The 20,954-nt window shown below is 35.2% G+C and overlaps 1 protein-coding gene across 2 annotated transcripts; it reads right to left on the bottom strand.

Moving 5' to 3' along the window:
* Positions 1-1,724: 1,724 nt before the first annotated feature.
* On the bottom strand, positions 1,725-14,987 carry LOC105139438 (uncharacterized). Of its 2 annotated transcripts, XM_011045868.1 has the most exons (28): positions 14,746-14,986; positions 14,448-14,652; positions 14,192-14,310; positions 13,949-14,065; positions 13,617-13,763; positions 13,076-13,450; positions 12,816-12,973; positions 11,087-11,208; positions 10,893-10,984; positions 10,567-10,807; positions 10,383-10,446; positions 9,097-9,245; positions 8,912-8,982; positions 8,639-8,812; positions 7,440-7,511; positions 6,485-6,586; positions 6,310-6,399; positions 4,703-4,778; positions 4,524-4,620; positions 4,363-4,432; positions 4,029-4,208; positions 3,753-3,875; positions 3,585-3,668; positions 3,295-3,479; positions 3,013-3,151; positions 2,862-2,921; positions 2,290-2,394; positions 1,725-2,213 (listed from the first exon to the last, which is right to left on the bottom strand). In XM_011045868.1, the coding sequence occupies exons 1-28, from the start codon at positions 14,890-14,892 to the stop codon at positions 2,100-2,102; spliced, it is 3,678 nt and encodes a 1,225-aa protein (XP_011044170.1). In that variant the 5' UTR covers positions 14,893-14,986; the 3' UTR covers positions 1,725-2,099. The 2 variants fall into 2 exon arrangements, with proteins under 2 accessions (XP_011044170.1, XP_011044169.1); XM_011045867.1 differs by having other exon boundaries at positions 12,816-13,450; positions 14,746-14,987.
* Between the last annotated feature and the right edge of the window lie 5,967 nt (positions 14,988-20,954).

Here is a 20,954-nt window from a genome sequence, read left to right as displayed (position 1 = left end):
CTTGTACTAGCTGCACATAAAGTTCGAAAACCTCAGTCATCGCAGCCCCCTGACAGCTGCAAAAACAGGACAGAAACAGCCAAGTTAATTATGTATGGTTGGATGGCCAAGATTAGCTGGCTCAAATCAAAAGCCATGATTTGGCCAAGACAGCAGTGCTCTAGGGATTAGAGGTTCTCCAGTAGGAGGAGGGAGGAGCACAAAAAAAAGGAGGAAGAAGTTGGAGGGAAAAGGAGGAAAGAAAAACAGGTAGCAGTAGCGTGTCCCTTGTTTTCTCTAGAGATCTGAACATCCAACAGCCCTAACCTCATCTTCAGGTGACAACAGTGGAAGAGAACACCAACATCAGCTTCAAGTGGTCCTTGCAGCAGCTTGGACTCAACAGACAGAAACAGCAAAGACCGTAGCAACAGCGCATGCAGCAGCTTCAACAGGAGAGTTTCTCTCCCTTTTTCTCGATTTAAGTGCTTTTGTCTGCAACATTAGTGACTCCCATATGTCTAAATGGTCATGGGTTTGAAGAGTAGAAATGGCTTTTAAGGTCTCAGGTCGTGTTTATGTAACCATATACGATACGAGTGTAGTCTTTTTTGTCTTTTTATATGAAAAATGGTGAGCCATGCATGCATGAGCGTGTGGAGCTGTGTCTCTTGTTTCTTTTTATTTATTGATATTCAATACACTTGCTAAATTCTGAATACATGATCTTTATATTTGCATGGAAATTATAAGCTCAAACAATCATATTCCAATAAATATTATAAGTATTAATTCAATATATATTGTAATTAATTAGCTAAACAAAGATTCTATAAAAAATACTTTATGATCCAGAAATCTTTTCTTTTCTTATCTCACAATCTCTCCTTCAAATTAATGCTCTTAAATAGCCAGTTTAGCAATGAGACTCTTTTTAAACAAGGTTCTTCTACAGTACAAACAACTAATAATTTTATGAGCTTCATAAACAACTCGAGCTTGAGATTATCTTCTAATATGATTTCCTTATATATATATATAGATAGATAGGTAGATAGATAGATAGATAGATAGATCTTCTAGCTACATATAGGTTGAGAATATTTCTAAATTAATCTCAATCCAGTAATCTATAGATTAGTGGAATCGAACCTTCCAAGTCAAGCTCCCTTCAGATAAGTAATACATTTTCTTGTTGGATAAAGTATTTGTCGCTCGACTTGCTAAACTAAGTTTCATTTTTCCAGCTATGATTTATGATTTCTTTAGGCACTTATTCTAAGTTGGTTAGTTTTTATTTTCCCCTGACAAAACTCCCAAACTACATCTAACATCTTTGATGTCCCTTTGCTAAGGGTCACTTCCGGGAGAAAAAGCTGCTTGAACACGCACGCGCGCACACTTTGTACTTCATTATTTTCATGATTAATCAGAGAATTTCAAGGGATGTTTACATGTTACAAACTTCTAATGCCTACATTAACTTGATAAAACATCAAAAGCTCGACGAACGTTAGAAAGAGGAGGAATGATTGACACAAAAAAGAAGAAAAGGCAAGTAATCGAAATATTGCTCCAATAAAAGATTCTAATTAACTAGTTAAATAAGAATTCTGACCATAAATCCAGAAGAAACCTTCCCTTATCTCAACAGACAATGGGCAAATCAAATCATAGAGTGCTTAAACATCAAGCAAGCCTCCAAAAATAATAATAATAATAATAATAATGATTGACACAAAAAAGAAGAAAAGGCAAATACTCCTCTTACCTTGACTGTTCAATCAAGACACCATAAATAATTCACTATAGTTAACGATACACTATATTGACAGGTCTTCAGTTTCTCTACTCTCTTCTCTATTTCAGATGTTAATAAGCTTAAGATCAACAATAAATGTTAATGCAATACAAAGGGGACTGAGAACAAAACAAAAGCTTCACGCCCTTTATACCAACCATCCCCACAGTTGAGATTAGAAAATAAACATGATTTAGAAAAGCCTATATTTCACCTTACAGACAAAATGGCTGCTCGACAAGCCCTAATTGAGACCGGCAAAATTACTTAGGAATGGGAGATTTGTACGAAAATATGAAGCTGTTGCACAAGGGAAAATTTACATAAAATAGCTAAGAGCCTTCTTTCTTCTAGAACCACCTTCTCCATACAGTTCATTCCATTGCAAGAGCTCAGTCATGTTTACTGACTCAGATGAAACACTTGCACATACCTATTTAAATACAGGGAAAATATCATAACAAGAACAAGCAGATGAAACAAGTCCATAAAATCTGGATCATTTTTACCTGTTCATGAGCATCTTTAAAGTCGACCATGTTTAGGGGCCGGATATCAGCACTCCCACTTAAAGCGGGGGCAGGCTTACCTTCTGCTAGAGCTGCAGCCTGTTCCTGTAATAAATTGTGATATTAGAAGTAATCCTAGGATAATCTAATTCTGCCCGTAAAATAAAATAAGGCTTAGCTAGATAAGCACAAACTCTTCAATTAATTTCAGTGGCATCCAGCCAGTAGCAGCAAAACCCAATACTTGGAACTGCCAAAAGGATTTTCATGAAGCTAAACTGACAACAGATCATATTATCTGATATCCATACTTGTCTCGTTAAAACTTGATTGGAGTGCAGTGTATTTGTGTGGGCATTTTATGAGCAAATATAGTTATACAATACACTGGACACCATTTTCTTTTTCTTTTTTCCCATAAATAACACAGTACACCACAGATGCTTGAAAGAAGGTGCATGGAACAGGAGAAAAGGACATTGTAAGATAATTACATGCTGATCATAAGTGTAAATGCATCGAATTTAACCTAACAGCTCTTTGATGGTGAAGAAAAAAGAACATGGACAAACCTTCTTTTCCTTTTCCAATATCTCTTTAATTGGTCTGTGAGCAGCAGCTACACATAGGTTCTGCCATACAGCATGTATAGATGTAAGACAATCACCAAGTTCGATAAAAACAAAAATAAAAGTAATCAAGAGGAAGAACAAGAGCTAAAACCTTAAGGTCACTTCCAGAATATCCATCGGTCATGCTGGCAATTGCATCAAAATCAATATCAGGAGACAAATCTTCCTTTGCCAAAATGACTTTCAGTATCTTGGCTCTATTTGGAGCATCAGGCAGATTTACCATCAATCTGTAAAAGTAAATGAAAATGAACTGGCATTAAAAGAACATAGGTTTGTAGAAACAAAATTTACATATTCCTAAAGGACTATGCATGAGAAATAAGAGCCCAAAAAATCAGAGCAATAAGCCTGTTGTGAAATAAAATATTACCTTCGTGGCAGCCTTCTAATGACAGCCTCATCAAGGTCAAAAGGCCTATTAGTAGCTGCAAGTACAAGAACTCGTTCTGTATCTTTTGTTCGTAGACCATCCCAATTCACCATAAATTCATTTTTCATCTTCCGCATGGCCTCATGCTCTCCAGGATTTTCCCTCCTGCCCAACATGCTGTCAACCTGTTCACCACAGCCGAACCACAGAAAAATAATTGAGTTTATATTCAATGTGAGTGGGTGTGGATGTGGGTGTGCAAAACGCTGAAAGAGTAAAAAGAAGCATGCCTCGTCAACAAAGACAACACTAGGGGAAATTTTACTGGCTAGCGAGAATACAGCTTTGACATACTTTTCACCCTCACCAAACCACTGTAGCATGCGAAATTAGAATAAGTTTTAGATCAGAAAATAAAATCCATATATAAATTGAAGAAGGCATGCTATAATCTTAACCTTAGACGTGATGCTGGACATTGAAATGTTGATGAAATTAGCACCAGCTTCAGTTGCCACTGCCTTAGCTAGCATAGTCTTTCCAGTTCCAGGAGGTCCAAATAAAAGTATGCCCTTGCAAGGCTGCACTCATACGATCACCGTGAGTATATACCTTTCTTCATATACACATCACAGCCTAATCCTATTACTTAAAAACAAATGTTGAAGAAACAAATGTTGAAGTTCCTTTAAATGAAATAACTTGTTTCACCAAATATAGAGATATGCAGAGACCTTGGTTAATTGCCCCTTGCAGAAAAGTTCCGGCCTTTGTAAAGGAAGCATCACCAACTCTTTCAAGGTGTCCTTGACATTCTCAAGAGCTCCAATATCATCAAATGTCACTCCAATGTCATTAGGTGGAATAACATCAGCTAAAAGCCTTTTCTCAAATTCATTTTCTGTCATGACATCCTGATTGTGTCCAAAAAAAATCACTAAAGTGATCAGCACATGAAACCTTCCCAAATAGGAAATTAGGTAGCTCCTTAAAGCTCCATGCTTCAAAAAAAATTGTGCATGTGAATAAGCATTTAGTAGTATCTTCAAGTGAGAATCTATTGATCACCTTGAGTGACTTCTTCAAGCTTTTAGATTCATTCTGGATGGCCTGCAAGATTCCAATCCCATATTGGATGCTGCGAGTATTGCAAAGCAGCATTACAAACGTGTAATCAACACAGTAATCAATATGAGTCAAGAAAATGATACAATAAAGCTATCAATTACCTCTCGCTGGACAAAACAAGCTTCACATCAGCATCAGCATTAGCTGAATTCTGCATTAGATGATGACTCAGTGCCCAACCAACTACCTTCTCTGCACCTGCATTGCACACCAAAACATGAGTTTTTGAAAAGATCACTCAAAATAGTTAACATTGCAATGTGTTATGTACAGAACATACTTTCATTTGTGATTGTTTGATCCTTGATGCATAATGTCTCAAGTCCTTCACATTCCATCCCACACCGGCCCAAAACCTACAGATGAAATGGCATGCATTAAGAAAGGACCCATCTCCAAATGCCTTAATTTTAAACTTGTACCACCATTTACAATATCCATCATAGTGCTTTATATGCACAGAAATTAGATGGTTATGAAAGAAAAGGTACTGTTTGATTTCATCAAATACTGCTTAATCTCCAACCAGATTGAGTGCAATAAAACAGAAACAAAACATTAAAAAAAATAAGAAGGAAGCAGAGGGCATACACGAGTTAACATTTATCACAATAAAAGAAGGCCATTCAATGTCCACCTTTCTGAATATATGTGAAAGCAGACTCACACACATTATCACAATGTTTTTCAACACAATATCTAGAAGACTTCAAGTAAAGAAAAATATTAAATAGTATACATGAGATGGAACATAACTGAAGTCAGGGAAACAAGTAAAGCATAAAGTTGTCAACTAATTTTCCTTGAAAAACGTTCTGCCAAGTACATGTATGTAGCCACCAGTAGGGTATCATCCATCTACAGGGACTAACCAGATCCCTTTGTCTGAGACCACCAGAAGCTGAGACAAAACATGACAACACTTGAGTATTATGCAATACACATAATATCCATTTCCTCCAACTATCATTGAAGGCCATTCTCTTAAACACACAAGAAAGCTTCAACATGAAAATAAAGTATTCTCCATGTCAACCTCGCCACACAGCCCCCTCACTTGTATGAGCATCTACAACCTTATTTGCTACTACCATGGCATCAATAATTTGCCTTGACTCCACATCGGCATCTCTCACCAAACAGGTAATCCATCACCATCTTTTCAAGACAGGAACTGAAGAGCAGGGAGTTGTGGAGAGGAAACAATTTCAGTTTTGAGGGATGAAATTTTAAGGAAAGAAAGCGAAAAGAAACAAAAAATCCAAATCCATCCTTTTGTTTTAAAGAAATTTTTTTGGGGGACAATGAGTAAAACTATTCTTTTCCCCTCACAGAGCGTCTCCACTTTCAAGAATTTGATTTTAGTGGGGCTACAGGCCAACATCCCTTCGCCTTCACATTATCTTCTTCTCACAAAGAACGTAATTTCTTTCCTCCGGCTTTCCTCCCTTTCAAACATACTTCACAGCCAAAAGCTAAGATGTGTTCTAACATTTGAACTGCAATGAACAGTTGAAGACACTCTGTTCAACTGTTTGCCCAAAAGCAAAATGAAAAGCGCATCAAGACTATTGCTCTAAAGTTTTCCACAAATGGCTAGGCTTGACATATTTACTGAAGGATGATGGTTATTTTAGGGACTGATGCACCACAAGGTTCGACCAACCAGAAAAATCAAGCAGCAACAGAAAATTATATAAGAACATGGATGGATAACATTATCACATGCATGGAATCAGTGACTGAACTATTTATACAAAAAAACCTAAATTATCTTGTCAAATGAAGCTCAGTCAAGTAAAAAATCAGCCAAACTGAAGCTAAAAATGTCAATCAATAAACAAAACAAAAGGAGCTGCAAACTATATTATGGGATCAATATCTCACAGTGCGAAGGTTATTTAGGTTCCCCTTCATTTTAAGAGTTTCAGCATCTTGATCCAACTGATGCTTCCAAGATGCTAGAAGCGTTTCATCCTGCATCAATTAACAACCATCAATGATACACTGCACATGAATTTTTGTTCAAATCAAAGAGGAAAAAAATATCCATCACACACACCTGTGGCATATGAATAGCTACTTTATTTGGAAAGAGCTTAGTCAGAAGCTTCGTTGCCTTTGGCACTTCCTTCCCCCTTTCACCAAGTCTTCCAAAACTATCCTGAAAAGATCAGAAGGCACCAAAATCAATCATCAGAAAATCAAAACCAGTCATAATGTAATACAAAGTTATCAATCGCCCAAGTACAAGCTCGCCTGAGAGAGAGAGAGAGAGAGAGAGACAAGGGAGGAAAAGAGACAGCTTAATAGACAGCTTAATAAAGAAAGTGCTGCACAGACAATGCATTACTTCCCAGAAATATTAATCAAATGGTTCTCCCTTTCAACAAGAGATCTAAAAAACAGTAATAAAATGAAAAGGCCTCCAAACTGACACAATACCCCCAGTATAAAATGTCTCAGGAAGGCTGATGCAAGTGTAAAAAAGTTCGCTCCATATGCATGGCATCTAGCTTTTTAGCAAACATGTCAACTATTTTCACTTAATATATTGGCTAAGAATATTGTAAAAGGCAACAAAAAATAACCACATGATGCACTGATTCAATGAGACTATTCTTAAAACATCTCTCAATAACAAAAGACGTGGATTTATTTATTTATTGCAAGATTCTTAAGACTGCTATTTTGAACACACTAGAACAAAGCCAAACAATAAAAATAAATGAAATTATGATAACGCCAATCATCCACAGAAAAGAAGAAACCTGCAAGCACACATTTCCTTTGTTTTGATACATAGCACTCAGAAGCATAGAAAAGTAGCAATATTACATTCAAGAAGTGCATAGAGATGGAATAATTCCCTTTTCACAAATAAATAAAAGAACCACACACACCCGTGTATACAATAAAAGAACGAAAATGTCAGGACAGAAAAAGAAATATCTGTTGCAACTTTAAACAAAAATACAAAAAAAAAAAACAAAAGTTGTGGGGAGGGATAGAGTCACCGGAAAAGCCAAGTCAAGAAGAGCAGTTTGATTGCTGCCAAATTTTGTGAAAAGAAGACCACCAGGATGTGACTGCAAGGGGAAAAACACCATGGCGTAAGTAAATGACAAGATTTGTATAGCAAGAGAATAAACGATACAATGCAAGGTTGAGAGAAAATTCTTTGCCACGCAACATACAGGCTCAAATTTTTAAAGCGAACAACCACCCCCACCCCCCCCCCCACCCCTCTTCAAGTCCAAGGACTTGCACAACAAAGTTGAAGGAACATATAATGAACTACAAATTGTTTGTTTTTAAAAGAAAAGTGAAGGATCTCAACTGAGTCCAGTGTGATGCCTATAGCTCCTAGATAGGTCTATAATCTATATTTTTTAATGCAGCATGCCACTTCCTCCACTTGTGATGATTTTGGAGCTAAGCTCATAGAATTTACACATTGCCTCATTAGCACCTAAAACTGGACAAACTGTTTTGCAAAGGGATTCGTGTGCCTAAGCGGGTCTAAGGCTTAGTTGAGTTGAATTAACTCGACTAAGACAATTTCCAAACATAATTCAGTGATGCACAAATGCCCTCAATGCTCGTCAAGTCTGTGAATCTTCATTAACCAGTGTTGGCTCATCATAGTTAATGATGACAGGCACTTTCATCACCCAAAAAACTATATCAGGACTCAATTTCTGTTTAAAGAAGGCACCCATCAAAGCACTATCATTGCCTTTTGAATCCATGACTTCTAAAATGAATAAGTACAACATGTTCACACTCTTTTCCTCTTATCTACCATAAAAGCTATGACAGCAGAAAAATGTTTGTGTGACTTGTACATGTTACAAAAACAGAAGACACGCACTTGAAAAAATACTCTGGAATAAACTTTCTAAATTCTACAGCGATATTGAATTCATTGACTTTGTTTAAAACTGAGGAAACAAAAGAATGAGAAGCCTCAATTCCATCATTGAACTTCAATGAAACCAGAATTTCAAAAATAAATTTAGATCAGCACCATTAATCTTTGAATAGAAGAAATTTCATGCATGCAAAAATAAAAACAAACAAATAAATAACTACATTAAAATTACCTTCTCTTTCTGATTGTCAAAAATAAATTTAGATTGTTAATCTTTGAATAGAAGAAATTTCATGCGTGCCAAAACTAAAACAAACTAATAAATGACTGCATCAAAATTACCTTCTCTTTCCGATTGTCATTTTGTGTGTGAGAACCAATTACTACCACATTATCAGGAAGCTTTTCGAGTCTGCTTTTGAATGTAGAATATGAATCCGAATTGCCTACAATAGATTTCTCTGCATCTTTCATATACAAAATGAAAGGAGAATTTCTGCTCTCGCTGTGTACAGCCTGAAGAAAGATTCAATAAGATTTTGCAAGTCAACAAAATGGAATAAAACATGCCAGAACAAAATGAGTTACAATTGCTTAAGAACTAAACTATTCTACCTCAAACAATGTGTTAATGAGTAATTTGTCCAAATCTTCAACAGCTGTGTTCTCCAAACGAAGATCAGTAACTAGAGAGAAAGTAAAAGACACTTAAATAACTTGAGATTAAAAAAAGAAAGAAAAGATAGAACCATTTATCAAGTATATGTGCATGACAATGTTTATGATCCAGTTCAACATACCATTACAGAAATATCCATGACCTTTCTCACAAACATCTCCAAGATCGACACCATCAGGTATTGGTTTATCAAATCTCACACCGATTTTTGACAAAGGATTGTCCTCAAAAGGCAAAACAACCTTCCCACGAATCCCATAGGGCGGGCCCCTGCATTAAGAGTTAAGAGGGGATCGAAGGTTAAATATCAAGCTGCATCAACAACAACAAAATTAAGAACATAAAGAAGACAGCAAAAAACTACAAATTGGAAAGAGAATAACTATAGAAGAATATGATGGGTTGCTTGTCTGAGTAAAATTGAGTGAAATCAATCAAGGAGACAACACATAGAAAGGGAGAGAGAATTAAGCTGCCAACATGTTAGAATGCTATGCCTTTTATTGTTTTATTTCCCTTCCTCCCTCATAAACCATAGTGTTGCTTCTCGCTTTTCCTTTTCCTTTTCTTTTCTTTGAGTTTTCTTTTTCTTTATTTTTTCTTTCATTCTTTTTTTTCGTCTTTTTTTTGGTACATGCTGGTTCTTCTGTATTGCCAAAGGGAATGCAGATCTGAAACACTGGATACATTAAGCTTCAATTTTACCAAAATTAGATCAACTTAACCATGTTTGTATTTACATTAGCATTTATAACAGGTTGATATAGTCATTCTTGATCGTGAATATTCACAACAATCCAGACCTTAACAGGCTACAGCTCCATGAATAGCATTAAAGCTCTCTCAAATAAGTGCTTCTGTTGTTCTTTCTAATCTGCACTCTTTTATTTCCTAACACTTCAAGTCCTAGTTAATTATGATTTGCATTAATGCTACAATCAAATCAAACATTATCCCTAATCTCGATCAAAAGTAAAATCAATTCAGGATCAATTTTCTCATCAATTTTGACAAGGCGCTATTTTTTGGGCATCCATCCATATAGTAAGAATAACGTGCGAAGTGAATTGTTTACTTCAAACAGCAGAAGCGAGCCCTGCTCAACAATTCCTTAGCAAATCCAAATTATATCAAATACAGCTCCTAATTAAGCAACCACCGGGGCTTTTTCAATCATCCAAGTATGTGGGATTTGTTGTTTTTTCAGTTAAGCAAAAGTAAATAATCTTTTTTTCTAGGAAGACTAAAAATTTTATCATGAAAGAATACCAGCCACAAAAAAAAAGAAAAATGCCTAATGCAAGACAGAAGACAAAAAAAAGAAGAAAAAGAAAAGAAAAGGAATAATGCCTTCAACAAATGGAGAACATTAAAACAAAGAGTTTTCCAAGTCCACACTGATTGTACCTTGATGGTGATGCTGTTTGATACAAGACACTAGAAGATGAGCTTGTAAATTTCACTCTGTCACCTGCATGTTAATGTTTGGAGTATATTGCTATGCCAGAGCTCAAGGAAAATCAAAAGATCAAGAATGTGAAAGAAAAGTGGAACAGCAAATAGAAGGCCTCTCCAGGAATAGCTTAAATACCTATTTTAAACAAGCGATTCCTCGCTGCCCCTGGACCGGAAGAAGAAGGCAGGGTGTCTTCCATCTCAAACAATTCCTGGCTAGCAGGTGCGTTTGAAGAGTTAGGTGTGTCTGTTTCACCAGCTGATATATTCACACTCTTTGATGGGTCTGTTGTCACAGGAACTTGTTTAGAACAAGTGCAGGATTTTTCTGCATTAGTTCCATCCTTCAAAAGCTCAGCTTCCTTGGAAGACAAACCCTGCAAATTAACAATTGGCGATTATTGGTCTTCATAAACAACAGATGGAAAGCTATAATAGCCAAGCACATCAGTTTTAGCTTACACCCAAAAATGAATGACTATCAAACACAAGCAATTTAGCGCCAAAGTAATTGGCAAGAGCCTTTGCCAACATCTCCTGGTATATCTCAGAACCTACAAACAGCATTCAAAAGGGGGGGGAAGGTCAAGCTTTCTCATAAAAGTTAAGCTTTCCAAACTCTAAAATAAAACAACGGAAGTAAAAAGCCCACAAACCTGCGGGGCCAGAAAGCAGAATACGCGGATTGACTGTAGTTAGTTCTGAGGTATATTTTGCATATTTTTTGTGCATCAGGTGTATAAATGAAGCTGCAATCAGCACATTTTTTGTATTCTCACTGCAGAAGAAAGATGGCAAATCTGAGATTGACATGCAAATAAATAATCATGCCATTTGCAATCCCTGGTTAATAAAATTATGTTAAAATGAACCTTGTGTCTTCCTACTTGATTAAGATTACAGAATTTATTGGAGGTACCAAATCTCTGAGGTAAAAAGAACCATTTAATGAAAATTACATGTCTATAAGGTAAAATCACCACTGAATCAAAATCACACACATGCATTGCAGTTTAATTTTTATACAACAAATTTCGCATAACACTGAAATGAAGGATAGGTGCGGCCACATCAGTCACCACATCACAGGGATAATATGCCACAGCCATTCGGCTCTCAGCAACCAGAAAATGTGGACTTTTGCTTTGTGCAGTTCAAACCATCCATTTCACATGTCCCATGTCCACAGGCAGGGAGATCTGTGTAATGCATTCAGTAAGTTGCTATGTTAATCTTTCCCCAACGAACAGGTCAGACATTGCAAGTCGAACAAATGTTCCATTCCTCAATGGATGACCAGCTTGTGACACAACAAGTGTAATTCACCTCCAAAACTGCCATGCATTGTCACCACATCCTGATGGATAACATATCTGATCAGACCATCCCCTTTGTTTGGCACATCTCCCGAGATATTTTTGAGTGAGGTATCCTCAGTACCAGTGTCTGAACAAGATGCAAATCCAAAAGCTTGGCTTTTCCAAATCCAGCTTCAAGGTTTTACATGGATGCATATTCAAGCTGTGTACAGGTGTGCAATATGTTCGTCAATTTCTCATCTGTCTTCATTGATTACTTTGTTTCAACAGGTTTATCAAGCTCATAGGTAGGGTCGCCATTCAAAAAGGCATAACATCCCAGGTTAACATGTACTCAGCTTCTCTCAGCTTCAGACATCCTAATCATAAAATGTCCATGGGTCTACCCATATTTACTTTGTTCTTCTCCTTCCCATTTCTACCATCCCTTCCTTTCATAATGAGACATTTCAGATCTTAAATCCTAGTTGTATCATATACTGAATTCCTATAAACTCAATCCATCATTTTGCAAGGCAAATTATCCATGAGACCTTGGGTTTCTAAGCCAGCTTATACCAAGGAAATTATCGTTCACCCTTTCAGTTCTACCATGGGTTTCCCTAATCAACAATCATTGTAACTGGTGGCGTGACATAAGATTAACAAACAGAGGGACATTAACAAGGAATATTCCACCAGTAGACTAGTGCAATACTGCCAATATCAGGGAAGGCTGTTGGCATAGGAGCATTAAAAATCATGCCTGAAACAAATAGAGCACCCAGTGGAACTAAAACTGCAGCTTTTTTCATTTTTCAACATTCAAATCAGAACCACAATTTCGCATTAGGAGAATAGACAGTTTAAATGCACGAAAACAGCCAGGCACGCGAACATTTTCTCTGACAACTAGCAACAATAATCATATTTATATGTTGTACTATGCCAGTAGAAAGTATGAGAAATGATGTCATACCAAAAATCTATGAAACTTAAAATTAAAAAAAAAAAAGCCATTTGAGAACATGAATTCACCTGGATAACATGAAATTGAGAACTAAAGATGGCAAGAAGAAAAGCATACCTTAAGTAGTATGGGAAATTATCGAACGAAACTTCTATGTTTTTTCCATTGAGAATTCCAGCATGAAGGTCTTCTTTGAATACCGCACACCGCAATGACATACCCGAGGTCGATGCCAGCTGCGAATCCTTCAGCCACTCGTTCCTTTCTTCCAATACCTGTTTACAGATATTTTTGCTCAATTTTTGTTTACAACTAGATGATCGAGCTAACATCCTGAAGAAAGGCCTTATCAAATCATTCATCCCAGAGATTTTTACATTGCCTGCCTCTGTGCCAGAGTCCTGGCTGCAATCGTGAGGAAGATTCTGGTTGATCGCTCCAACCTCTGCAGCTTTATCACTCCCTAAATTTGGAGTTGAATTGCCTTCCATGCCATCAAGCTCAACCTCCGCACCACCATGAACAACTGACTGAGCAGGCACCTCTGTCCCATGGTGCATTTTACTGGCAGTCTGTCCTGGAGACTTCCAGCGCGATAAATCAGGCCTGAGGCTTGAAAGAGACGCCAATATTGACGCCCCAGCAACAGCCGATGGATCCCCTGACCTCCTTTCGAGTTGCAAAAGTTTCCCCAGGCTACTATGAACTTCAGCACTCTTAACCGCAACCTCAGTCAGGAGTTGCTGAAAAATCTATTTTCGACAGAAATGAAGGAAACTATCATGTGACAATGAAACAATAAAATCTATTTTCTACACAGTTGCAAACAAAACAATGAAAGGTGAAAGAAGGTAAGTGGCTGGAAGAATCCACAAACAAGAAAGATTGAACCATTAATTTAAACAATGTAGAGGATACATAGGCATGGTTCCCCACCGCACCAAAGACCACCTCATCTCCTGAATTAAGCACATAGATAGCACCCTTTTTGACAGCTGTCCCATTTACTTGCACTGATCCCTTGCTCCCCGAGCTTTCTAGCTCAGCAACAGCACTTCCTTCGCGCTGATCATGTCCACAAACAATGAGTACTCAAACTGCATATACATATTAAGGAGTTCACCTCCACAAGAACTATTAATCAAACAAAAATCCACTATAATACCCGATTCACAGCCCTCCAGATAACAAACACGGGCACACTGTTTGCCAAAACATCTTAGAAGAAAAACTTAATATAAAACCAATACCTGTGTGTGTCTAATCTTGCATTGAATCCCGCCCATTGCGTGATCCTTCAATATGAAATCGCATTGTTTAGTCGTACCAATCGAATAACTGGACGTGCAAATTACTATATTCTGATTCTGCAATCCAAACATAATCAACATTCTAGTCAATGCTCAAAATCTCTCCTTTTTGGACATCAATTCTCAATTTTTCAACTAAAACAAAAGAACTCTTTATTTAATAAAAATCGCAAATCGAACTACCTGAGCAGACTGTGTCAGCAGCTTACACCAAGGCGTTTCGAAACTTGAATTCTGCTTTTGATATAAATTCCAAGTCGATAACGAACTCCGCGGTTTCTCCAGTACAACCGGAGTAGAACCTTTTAATCAAATCCAAAAAAACAAAATAGAGATTTAACCAAACAACACTTGAAATTCAATTCTCAAAAATTAAAAAAAATACGAAATTTAGTTCCAGTTTTAAAAAAAAATATTTAAAAAAAATAAAGTGACCGACCTTCAGCGATCGGCGTCACAACAGCCACCGCCGGCGTGGCCGTTTCTTGACCTTTCCCCGAAATCAAAGCGCCTCTACCACCACCACCAGTAGTCGGAGCATCTCCAGGTCCACCGTCGTCGGGATCCTCCTCCTCCGGTGGACTCGATTCCTTAGAATTATCTGTCGTCGGCATCGGTTTCTCCGTAACTCCACCATTCTCTCCCTGGAACACACAAAAAGAAATGAAAATCTTTTTCCCAAGAACGACACCAGAAAATCACGTAGTGATTTGATTTAATTTTATATATATATTTACCTTTTGACGTTTAGGTGATGGTGGCTTATTATTATCCTCTGAGGAAGAAGATCTCTTGCTGTTATTGTTATTATTGTCATCTGAGGAGGAAGATCTCTTGCTGTTATTGTTAGCAGAAAGAGATCCACTCCTTCTCGTTGAAACCATTCTTTTTTACTTGGCTCTTGATTTTCTTTTTCTCTCACTTTGTTTGAGCTTAATTCAGAGAGACTTTCAGGGCTGAATTATTGTGCTCGTATATATATATTTCAGTTTTTTCTTTATTTTATTTTATTTGCCACTGCAATAAAAGGAAAAACAATTATTAATAATAAAGTCTTGAGTCTAGACGTCATTTCAATCCCTGGTAATTTACACTTATTTCCTTTTGGTCCTTTAATTTATGTTTTTCTGCTTGTATCTTGAAAAATATTCAAGGACTTACTATAAATCCATTAATGAAAGCTAATTTCCGTGTGATATTACCGCATGTAATAGAGGTTGAAAAGAGAAAATGAAACAATGAATGCCTCTTTGTGTTGTATTTGTTATTTAATTTTAAGGGTCACATTGGAAATTTCCAAACTTTAGGAGTTAGATTTAAGGATATCCAAAACTTGTTGAGTTTTATCTTCTAATCGGAGCCGTTCTTTTCACTTGAGCCTTGTCGTTAACAATGGGGACTTTTAAACTAGAGGAGCCAAGGTGATCATTTTTGAATCTATAGGGACTGGTGTTCGGTGGGTGCACCGAGGCGCTGTGTGTGGTCTCTCAGCGTAAAATAGCAACTGAAGTGTCTGTTTCCGGTGTAGGTTAGCAGCAACTTAACACGGTGGTGTGGTTTGGTCCTTCGAGAGGAAGTAGTGGCTTAAAGGCAAGGTGGGGAACATACCTGATTTTGGAATGTCATGTTCTTTTATTCTCCGACTCCCGGTTCATTTTTCTTTCCACTAGAACTTTATTGAAAATTGAACTCTCGTTGGTCGTTTTCTCCCGTTCCGAGCTAGTAAAAAATTATATCAGAATTTATTTAAACCATGATGTATTTCACAGATTGTTGCTTCTGACGGTGGGTGATCTAACAAATTCTTTAATTCCTCTGTACTGTACACACACCGCAGCAAAGTTATTGCGCTCATATCGATCTATGACTCGGCTTAAAATCAAAATTATAAACTGGTATCCTGGGTTGGTTAAAACGACTCGTTTTATTTATAAAAAAATAAAAAGCTGAAAATACATTATTTGAGGTTTTGATATCCCAGGTCACCTGAATTTAATCGAGTCTAGTTACATTTTATAAAAATTAAATTAAATTAATATAATAGGTTGAGGTAGATTTAATTAATTTGATTATGAATATTTTTTTAATATGCATGTATATCATAATTATTACATAAAATAGGGGATCCAACAAGTATTTTAAGTTTTTGTGAAGATATTTAAAATTTTAATTAAGCTATAAAATGCTAAAAAAAATCTAAAGGTGATGATGAGTAAGGTAGTGGGTTTTTTATTGTATTTTTAGTAGATGTCGTTTAAAAGTATAGTAATGATTAATTTTTAAAATATATCAATATAATATGTTTTTAAAAGATAATTTTGATATTAGAATATTAAAAAATTAAGAAAAATATAAAAAATTAATAAAAAATTAAAATAGAATAAAAAATATAAAAATATGATTAGACTGGATACCAAACAATTCTACATTTACTCACAGTTACGGTCAACTCTTAATTATACTACGATTTTGTTGTCTAAATAGTTGCTGACCGGTGTTGAATGAAATTGATGATGGGTGGCCTTTTTTGCATGTAACTAACATGAACGTTATGGTTGAGCTTTTTGGTGGTAGGTTCCTGCATGAGTGCGCTGGCGTGCGCGTGTTAAGGCAGAGACGGCGATTTGGGTTTTGACGGCTCATGGTGGCGTTGATGCTTTGAAAGGTAGGATTTAGATTAGACTTTTGGTGGGGTGGAATCTTCACCGTCGGATTTCGATCGGACGAACGGCAAGAGGGTTGGATAAGAGGACCGGGGCCCACCCGTTCACAACCGTGATGGTGGACAGCTTTTCCTTGTCGGCTGGTTGTTTCGGTGTCTATCGATTATGGGAAAAGGTCATGAACCAGAGGTTTTATTAGGTGAGGCAACAACTCGACTATCTAACCTGATGGCATTGGTTGAGGATTTTTTTTTTCCCCCCGAATATATTTGTTTTTACAGTAATTTTTATGATGTTGGTTTAGAAAAATAAGTTTTTTAAAAAATATAATTAGTTATAGTTAGTTGAATTTAAATATATGTTTAATAAAAATTATAATTAAAATTTATGTATAATAAAAAATATATAAGAAATATTTAATTATGGTTGTTTTTTAAAAATATTTTTTACTTTAAAATTACTTTTTATTTTTAAAAATTATTTTTTATATTGGTGTATCAAAATGATCTAAAATATAATAAAATTAATTTAAGTATAAAAACTAAAAAAAATAAATTTTAAAAAGAGTGTTTTTCAAACGCAAAAACAAACTAAATTTTATAAAATTTGATTAAAAAAATATGTAAAAACTATTTCATGAAAATTAATTTTTTGATTTGTCTCATAATATAAATCTATTTCATGAAAATTATATTTCAAACTTAATTTTTTGATTTGTCTCATAATATAAAATATAATTTAATATATTATCAAATGCATAATTGTATTTTTTACACCATAGATATAAAATCAGGTACAAGACAAACTAATTTAACTATCTATATTTTCTTTTTTATGTTTCAAGTAGATAAATAAAAATTAGTAAAGATTAGGGGTAAAAAATGTATCTCTCTCCTTGTTCATCTGTTTTTCCTTCTTTTTTAAATTAAAACTTATAACAATATTAAAATAAAGTTTGAGTAAAAAATCACAAATCAATAATTTATACATGAAATATTTAAAAAATCTACATTAAATGTTCATGATGGAAATTTTATTGAGAAATTAAGCTTATAATTATTTTAAAAAACAACTATCAATATTATCACAAGAAATTACTCTCTTAAGGTTTACACTTTTCCTTTGTAATTTTATAAATTACAGTAGCATCACGAGTCAATATAAAATTTAAATTCCAAAATTTATCATTATGAATACTTTATAAATAAATAAAAAGTAAACATAAACAACAAATCATTCCACACAAAATTCGATGCTACACGATTTTTTTTTTCCTCTCCACAGACATAGAATCTCACAAAAATTAAAACATAATTTTTTATATTTAATTGATTTGTTCTCTCTTCACTTGTAACATGATTTCGCTGAGGTTACGTCCATTCCTGAGATTCTCTTCCTTTTTGCATTTAAAAGTTAGTTGTTAAGAAGTATGGTTAGCGTGACTGTGGTTTTTTTTAAAGTATTTTTTATATTAAAATATTTTTTTTATTTTTAAAAAATTATTTTTAAAATCTACACATTAAAATATCTAAATTATATATAAAAAATAATATTTTGCAAAAGAATAAATTTTTTGAAAACTAATTTGCACCGTATCTTTAAATGTAGATTTAGAACTAAGCAAAAAAAAAAAAAAATAGGTGTGTGATGGTGGTTGAAAAATTATTTCTTCAAATAGAGAAATTTAATTTAAAACTAAATTTATTTTATTCTTATTAAATAATATTTACTAATTACAATAAATGTTCTCCGTGAACTCGATTTACCAAAAAAACACATAATTTTGTTACAGTTGATTTGCAAATCCCAAAACTAAAAAACCTTAAACAATGTTTTTTTGTTCAATTGACAATACCAAGAATCTCCCTAACATTTTTTTGAGTTGTAAATCGATTGTTCTTTTTTTTTTCCGAAACCTTAAAAAAACAAATTGATTTCTACAAGCTTCTGCTCAAATAACCCTAAAATTATACGAGGGATAGGTGGCGCATACACTCTCCTGAAACTGCACGCGTGGCGCAGCGGGCCAGGTAGGAAAGGCAGATTCGAAATTCTTGAGTAGGTGGCCGCTTCTGCAACTCAACTGAACCCTGGCTTATTCCGGCAGGGTGAGACAACAACAAGGGAGTTTTCCCACCTTTATTACCGGAATACTTTTCTGAATCTTCATCAAGAGGCACACCCTGCAACACTGAACACTTGAGTGCTTGCTTCTGATTAAGCACAATACATCAATAATATACACAGTTGATCAAATTAGAACATAACTATATAAAAAATAAACCCAGATTAAAATGAAACTTTGCGCCTGATACCAGAATAGGCAGCTAGTTAAAGGGAAAGAATTTTGAGTACAAAAAAATATATATAAAAAAAAAATCAGTTTTATCATCTTTATAGGTGGGAAATGATGTTTTCCTTCAGTAAGAAATGTGATTCTTTCACATAAAACATGCTCTTATTTCAAATATCGAGTCATAGAGAGAAACAATAACCGAGCAATCAGGTTAGTAGTCAAAAGCAAAGTGGTAAAACAGTAAAGGCACTGCTGAAAAACTCAGTCGTGCTCGTCCTGGAAACTAAAAACCGACAAAAATAACACAAATGTACCGATCAATGTCTCTTTCAACTATTTCTTAATAAGTTCATTTCATCCTCTTCCTACAGTTTTTAGAATTGCCTCTCTAACATTTCAGAGCACGCTGGAATTCTCAATCACTCCAAGGTAAAAAAAAAACCCAATAAAACCCCATGATTCTCTAACAATGAAAGAAAGGTTTTGATCCTTTTTTTTCATTTTTTTTTAGGAAAAAAAAGATAAGCACTTGAAAAATAAAAGTAAATAACTTGCAAGGAAAGTTTTAGAAAACAAAGGTTAATTAGCAAATAAAAAAAAAGAAGGAAGAACCAGAAACAAAATCAACATAGAACTTTGAGATTGTAATTAGCAAGTAAACAGGGAAAGCGAAGCCCATGACTAGAAAACAGATGTTTGAAAAAGGGGAAATGGTATGCAGGCCCGTAAAAATTCTTAATTGGAGGTGCTACATCATCGAATCATGGAAGGCAAACTCATAAGGAACAACAAGAAGTAAAAAGAAGGAAAGGCATGAATGCAAATTGACCTGTCTGACGAGACCTGAGGAGATTCACCGGGGGTAAAGCTCAACAGCAAGAGATAGTTGGAGGCGCAGAGGCAAGCTGGAAAGGTGCGCAACAAAACCTGCAAATTGTTGAAGTCATGGGGTTTAAAAAATCACAATCGTAAAGTAAGCTAAATGATGTCACAATCATTAGTTTTCACTGTAATTCTAAATACAAATTATTATAATTTGCGATAATAAAATTTACTTAGTTATAATATGTAATTAAAAGGATCGTGCTTTTAGTGAAATTGAATTGCATATGATGTATACGATAGGATATTTTAGTATTTTTATGTTATTGTTTTATTTATAAATCTATTAGTGTATATTTTATATTTTCAGGCGAGTAATCTACCTCAGCCATTAAAGAGATATATGGAATATTTTTTTATGGTCAAATTTGATCATGCACTGTTTAGATAGATATGTAGATGTAACCTTTTCTATATGATATGGGGCGTGTAAAGATATCATGGTTGGATTATCGTTGATGATTAATTATTTATGTTTTTTCTTTTTTTTTGTGATAATTAAAGAATATAATTATCTTTAATTTATTTGTTATTTGCTTTGATCTAATAAGGGATATCAAACCCAAACTGTTTAGATTTAGGTACCATGCTAGACCCAAAATACTTGGATTTGTCAATAACCAAGCCTTAGGTCGAGCAATCATGTTTGGTGGTAGACCAAGACACAGGGTTTGATATGGTTGCCCAAACCATGAGCTGGTCTGCCAACCTTTTCAGATTCAAGCAATGGTCTAGTATGGCCGCTTGACCCAAGTCGCCCAATATAGCATTAACGTTATACTCAAGGCCTTGAAATATTTTTTATATTTTTTTTTTTTGACATTTTAAAAATATAATATTAACTCACTACTTAACACAAACTAATATACTAGTATAAGCTAAAACAAGAAAAAATTAAATCTGCACCGAAGGCACCGGCTCAGCGGTGGAATGACGCTTTGCGTCTTCTGCTGTCACGAGTTCGAGCCTTGGAGTTGCATGCCTGTCAGCCCCGCGCTGCCTTACCTGCCTGCTGGGTTTGCAGGGTGTTCAGTGGGCCGTGGGGATTAGTCGTGGTGCGCGTAAGCTGGCCCGGACACCCCACGTAAATCAAAAAAAAAAAAAA

The sequence above is a fragment of the Populus euphratica genome, unplaced genomic scaffold (genome assembly GCF_000495115.2).
Source record: "Populus euphratica unplaced genomic scaffold, PopEup_1.0 scaffold92.1, whole genome shotgun sequence".
NCBI lineage: Eukaryota > Viridiplantae > Streptophyta > Magnoliopsida > Malpighiales > Salicaceae > Populus > Populus euphratica.
The sequence above is the reverse complement of the archived record's forward strand: the minus strand, read 5'-3'. Positions and strand labels throughout refer to the sequence as shown.

Coding starts and splice junctions, on each gene's coding strand:
- LOC105139438 (XM_011045867.1), bottom strand. CDS start 14,892: ATGGTTTCAACGAGAAGGAGTGGATCTCTTTCTGCTAACAATAACAGC. Junction 10,985..11,086: donor TCTGCTTTCTGGCCCCGCAG/GTTTGTGGGCTT, acceptor TGCTGTTTGTAG/GTTCTGAGATATACCAGGAG. Junction 4,779..6,309: donor ACCTAAATAACCTTCGCACT/GTGAGATATTGA, acceptor TTTCATCTGTAG/GTTTTGGGCCGGTGTGGGAT.